At 42.4% G+C, this 6141-nt stretch overlaps 1 protein-coding gene across 1 annotated transcript; it reads left to right on the top strand.

Annotated features, from left to right (window-relative positions):
• Nucleotides 1-3743: 3743 nt before the first annotated feature.
• On the top strand, nt 3744-5753 carry LOC124620162. The gene is made up of 3 exons (XM_047146832.1): nt 3744-3830; nt 4160-4175; nt 5030-5753. The coding sequence occupies exons 1-3, from the start codon at nt 3744-3746 to the stop codon at nt 5446-5448; spliced, it is 522 nt and encodes a 173-aa protein (XP_047002788.1). The 3' UTR covers nt 5449-5753.
• The last annotated feature ends 388 nt before the right edge of the window (nt 5754-6141 follow it).

Below are 6141 nucleotides of genomic sequence, written 5' to 3'. Positions count from 1 at the left end.
ATCAGCAACTCTGATAATAAAATTAAAACAATTTGGAATATTATTAAAAGAGAAACAGGTCAACCAAGAGCACAGGAAGACAGTATTACCATCAAATTGAATGAAAACTTTACGAACAAAAAGTCAGAAGTTGAAAATATTTTTAATAATCATTTTCTAAATGTTGTGGATATAGTAGGATCCAGGTGTTCATTAGAAGATGCTAGGCTGTTAATGGAAGAGGCCATACCTATCCAATTTGATACAATTGAAATCTCACCCACTTCTCCCTCTGAAATTAGGAAAATAATAAACTTGCTTAAAAGCAAAAACTCACATGGAATTGATGGCATTTCCAGCAAAATACTAAAAGCTTGTTCTCAACAGATAAGTAAGATTCTCAGCCACCTGTGTAATAGCTTTCTGGAACAGGGCATTTTCCCTGAAATATGCTATTGTTATACCTTTGCATAAAAAGGGGGATAGATCTGATGTCAACAATTACCGTCCAATCTCCCTTCTAAATGCTTTATCCAAAATTTTTGAGAAAGTAATGTATTCAAGAGTAGCTTCACATATCTGTAAAAATGAAGTACTAACAAAATATCAGTTTGGTTTCCAGAAAGGTTTTTCAACAGAAAATGCCATAAATGCTTTCACCAATCAAATTTTGAATGATCTAAATAACCGAACACCACCCATTGGGATTTTTTGTGATCTCTCAAAGGGTTTACATTGTGTAAATCATGAAATTCTGCTAGACAAGCTCAAATATTGTGGCATGAGTGGGACAGTGCACAAATGGTTCAATTCGTACCTAACTGGACGTGTGCAGAAAGTTGAAATAAGCAGTTCTCATAATATGCAAAGATCAGCACATTCCTCAAACTGGGGAACTATCAAGAATGCGGTTCCACAAGGGTCAGTCTTGGGTCCTTTGTTGTTCTTAATATACACTCCTGGAAATTGAAATAAGAACACCGTGAATTCATTGTCCCAGGAAGGGGAAACTTTATTGACACATTCCTGGGGTCAGATACATCACATGATCACACTGACAGAACCACAGGCACATAGACACAGGCAACAGAGCATGCACAATGTCGGCACTAGTACAGTGTATATCCACCTTTCGCAGCAATGCAGGCTGCTATTCTCCCATGGAGACGATCGTAGAGATGCTGGATGTAGTCCTGTGGAACGGCTTGCCATGCCATTTCCACCTGGCGCCTCAGCTGGACCAGCGTTCGTGCTGGACGTGCAGACCGCGTGAGACGACGCTTCATCCAGTCCCAAACATGCTCAATGGGGGACAGATCCGGAGATCTTGCTGGCCAGGGTAGTTGACTTACACCTTCTAGAGCACGTTGGGTGGCACGGGATACATGCGGATGTGCATTGTCCTGTTGGAACAGCAAGTTCCCTTGCCGGTCTAGGAATGGTAGAACGATGGGTTTGATGACGGTTTGGATGTACCGAGCACTATTCAGTGTCCCCTCGACGATCACCAGTGGTGTACGGCCAGTGTAGGAGATCGCTCCCCACACCATGATGCCGGGTGTTGGCCCTGTGTGCCTTGGTCGTATGCAGTCCTGATTGTGGCGCTCACCTGCACGGCGCCAAACACGCATACGACCATCATTGGCACCAAGGCAGAAGCGACTCTCATCGCTGAAGACGACACGTCTCCATTCGTCCCTCCATTCACGCCTGTCGTGACACCACTGGAGGCGGGCTGCACGATGTTGGGGCGTGAGCGGAAGACGGCCTAACGGTGTGCAGGACCGTAGCCCAGCTTCATGGAGACGGTTGCGAATGGTCCTCGCCGATACCCCAGGAGCAACAGTGTCCCTAATTCGCTGGGAAGTGGCGGTGCGGTCCCCTACGGCACTGCGTAGGATCCTACGGTCTTGGCGTGCATCCGTGCGTCGCTGCGATCCGGTCCCAGGTCGACGGGCACGTGCACCTTCCGCCGACCACTGGCGACAACATCGATGTACTGTGGAGACCTCACGCCCCACGTGTTGAGCAATTCGGCGGTACGTCCACCCGGCCTCCTGCATGCCCACTATACGCCCTCGCTCAAAGTCCGTCAACTGCACATACGGTTCACGTCCACGCTGTCGCGGCATGCTACCAGTGTTAAAGACTGCGATGGAGCTCCGTATGCCACGGCAAACTGGCTGACACTGACGGCGGCGGTGCACAAATGCTGCGCAGCTAGCGCTATTCGACGGCCAACACCGCGGTTCCTGGTGTGTCCGCTGTGCCGTGCGTGTGATCATTGCTTGTACAGCCCTCTCGCAGTGTCCGGAGCAAGTATGGTGGGTCTGACACACCGGTGTCAATGTGTTCTTTTTTCCATTTCCAGGAGTGTATATTAATGGCTTGCCATTCTATATTCATGAGGAGGCAAAGTTAGTTCTCTTTGCTGATGATACAAGTATAGTAATCACACCTGACAAACAAGAATTAACTGATGAAATTGTCAATACTGTCTTTCAGAAAATTACTAAGTGGTTCCTTGTAAACGGACTCTCACTGAATTTTGATAAGACACAGTACATACAGTTCTGTACAGTGAATGGTATGACGACATTAATAAATATAGACCTTAATCAGAAGCATATAGCTAAGATAGAATATTCCAAATTTTTAGGTGTGTCCATTGATGAGAGATTAAATTGGAAGAAACACATTGATGATCTGCTGAAACGTTTGAGTTCAGCTACTTATGCAATAAGGGTCATTGCAAATTTTGGTGATAAACATCTTAGTAAATTAGCTTACTACGCCTGTTTTCACTCATTGCTTTCATATGGTATCATATTTTGGGGTAATTCATCACTGAGGAATAAAGTATTTATTGCACAAAAGCGTGTTATCAGAATAATAGCTGGAGTCAACCCAAGATCATCCTGCAGACATTTATTTAATGATCTAGGGATATTCACAGTAGCTTCTCAGTATATGTATACTCTCTTATGAAATTTGTTATTAACAACCAAACCCAATTCAAAAGTAATAGCAGTGTGCATAACTACAATACTAGGAGAAAGGATGATCTTCACTATTCAAGATTAAATCTAACTTTGGCACAGAAAGGGGTGAATTATACTGCCACTAAAGTCTTTGGTCACTTACCAAACAGTATCAAAAGTCTGGCAAATAACCAACAAGTATTTAAGAAGAAATTAAAAGAATTTCTGAATGACAAGTCCTTCTACTCCATAGAGGAGTTTTTAGATATAAATTAAGGAAAAAACAAAACAAAAAAATTATTTAAAAAAAAAACAACTTAGTATGTTGTTAAATTAACTTAATTATGTCATGTATTGGAAAATTTGACTCGTTCCGCATCATTACGAAATATCGTATTCATGATCCATTGAACTAGAATTAACCTAATATAATCTAATCATAATAACAAATTGCTTCCGATAAGCGTGACGTCACAACTGTTTACATTAGACTCAGGCTAAATTTACTCTGCCCGCGATGCGATGCCGAGCCGAGCGGAGCGGAGCGATGATGCGCTGAAATCGCGTGACAATGAGCAAGCTTGGTTTAACAGTGGCAACAGAGTGGTGCCCGTTTAGACTGCAGGCTGGGCCGAGCGATGTGATAAGGTGCGATGAGATGACATCGTTGAGTCGCAATCGAGTTTGTGTTTCGCGCGAGTGCTTGGAGCGATTGCTTGTTTGCGCTCGCGTCTGGAGTAATTGCTTGCTTGTTTGCGATGGACGTCGAAAGACAATTTAATAATGTGCGTGAACGGCCCCGTGTTGTGGAACCAGAAAAATAAATATTACCACAATAGGGATTTTGTTCGTCAAGCATGGAATGAAATAGCTTAAGATTGTGGAACAGATAGTAAGTACAAAAAAGTTAAATAAATTGCTACAAGACTCTAAGAAATAAGTAACACAAACAACTTCGTTTATTTTCTAATTTTAATTGTGTATAGATACTATTACAGTATTTTGATAATGAAATGACGTTCACAATAGTTACAGTATTTGATAATTTCAACATGAAATATATTTGCATTAATGACTGTTGACATAGTTTTTGAAGGCCTCTCTGACACTCCTCGCTCTTCTTGAAGCACTACTGTTTGCTCTGTCATTTTGGAAGCATGCTGCTAAAGCACTGTGTTCTGTTATGTCCTGGTCAACAGACAATTGAAGGGAAATGTCAGGCCCATCTTTATCGATTATTATATTGTGCAAGAGGCAGATGCACTGAATAATAATGTCTGCATGTTCTACAGAAGTTTCAATTTCCTTTCGGAGAAGACGCTACTTGCTGGCCATAATTCCGAAAGTGCGTTCCACCACCGTTCTAGCCCTCGATAGCCTCCTGTTAAATAACCTCTCTTCCTCAGTCAGTGACAGTCCAGGAAAAGGGCGTATTAAGTTTTCCAGTAGTGGAAAGGCTTCATCTCCAACCAACACTAATGGGGCTTTTACTGAAGTACCTGGTAGTTCTTTCGGTGGAGGCCAGTTTTCAGTTTCGTTCAAAATATTATTGTACAAGTTACTTGCTCAAAATGAGCCACCGTCTGATTGCTTGCCATAGCCTCCAATGTCAACTGCTATTAATCTGCAGTTAGCATCGGCTCTACAGCTAGTAAAGCAAGCTAAAAATATTTTTTGTAATTGTAATACATTGTCCCAGAATGAGGGGGACATTTAACCCGAATATGCTTACCATCAATGACCCCCACACAATTCGGAAAATTCCACTTGGCATACATGTGTTTTGCAGCGGTTTGAAGCAGTGGTATAGTAGGAGAATGCAGGTGTACAGGGCTCAGAATTTCACATATTGTGGCGCACGTTTCATGCACACATTGTGCGACTGTAGTTAGACCCCTCCGAAACGACTGTGACAGTGCATGGAAAGACATCCCAACCGACAAATATCTGAAAAAGAATGAAGTGTAGGATCTTCGTAGGATTTGCAGTTAATGTGCTAAGGACAAAAAATGTATTAAGTATACAGTGTACTTAATTATTTACGCGTATTTTCATGTCTATATTTTCAGGCGGGGTACTGAAGAATAAATGGAAGAACCTACGTGACACTTTCCGCTCTGAACTCAAAAAAACTCGTGCTGAACGTTCGGGAGACCAAGGTGGCCTGCCGCCTTTCCAATCCAATTGGCCGTGGTACGAGCTAATGACCTTCCTGACTGACATAATGACGCCACGGAAGACGAAGACTAATGTTCATCACAGTAAAAGAACAGCATCGCAACACGACGACATACCATTCTCACCAGCTCTTACAGAGAGAGAGTGTGTTTCACCTGATGAAACCAACCAAGTCAGCTCTTCAAGACTGACTGTAAGTTCAGAAGCTTCCTCCCTCACCCACCCTACACACAAACCAAAACAAGAGATCCAAGAAATCGACAAACTCTCAGTTGCTAAATATAGAGAAGCAAAAGTTGAAGATAATTGAGCAGCAAATGTCGAAATCAGAAACGCAAGATGACAGCTATCATTTTGTAGTGAGTTTGCTGCCAGCAATGCGAAAACTATTACCAGCCAGGAGCCAGGATAAAAATTCAGCAGGTTTTTTTTTGTAAGATTTGGAACAATCAACCACTTCCACTGCACATTCGTTGATGTCACCCTATGCACCTGAAAATCCAGTTGAAATCGTAATTGCTGGAAACCAGCAAAATTAAATAGTCCTTTCTGGAATTCAACCTGATGACATTGTTATTTCAAGCCACCAAGATTCTGAAAACTTTGATACTTAAGAGAGTGAAGCGTGATGTTTTTTACTTCTCATTGTCAATTACGTCAAAATTTATTGAAAGAAAGTTTGAATCTATCACAATTTGTAAATTTTTATAATAAAATGATTGCTGTAAACTTAATATTGTGTACTTACCTGATGGTGACCATAATTTTCTCTTCAGGGGTAATAGCCATTCTGCCGCCCGGAGTGGCCGAGCGGTTCTAGGCGCTATAGTCTGGAGCCACGCGACCGCTACGGTCGCAGGTTGGAATCCTGCCTTGGGCATGGATGTGTGTGATGTCCTTAGGTTAGTTAGGTTTAAGTAGTTCTAAGTTCTAGGGGACTGATGACCTCAGTAGTTAAGTCCCATAGTACTCAGAGCCATTTGAACCATTTTAATAGCCATTC

This window comes from Schistocerca americana, chromosome 6 (assembly GCF_021461395.2).
Source record: "Schistocerca americana isolate TAMUIC-IGC-003095 chromosome 6, iqSchAmer2.1, whole genome shotgun sequence".
In the NCBI taxonomy this organism is placed as follows: domain Eukaryota; kingdom Metazoa; phylum Arthropoda; class Insecta; order Orthoptera; family Acrididae; genus Schistocerca; species Schistocerca americana.
The sequence above is the reverse complement of the archived record's forward strand: the minus strand, read 5'-3'. Positions and strand labels throughout refer to the sequence as shown.

Coding starts and splice junctions, on each gene's coding strand:
- LOC124620162 (XM_047146832.1), top strand. CDS start 3,744: ATGTGCGTGAACGGCCCCGTGTTGTGGAACCAGAAAAATAAATATTAC.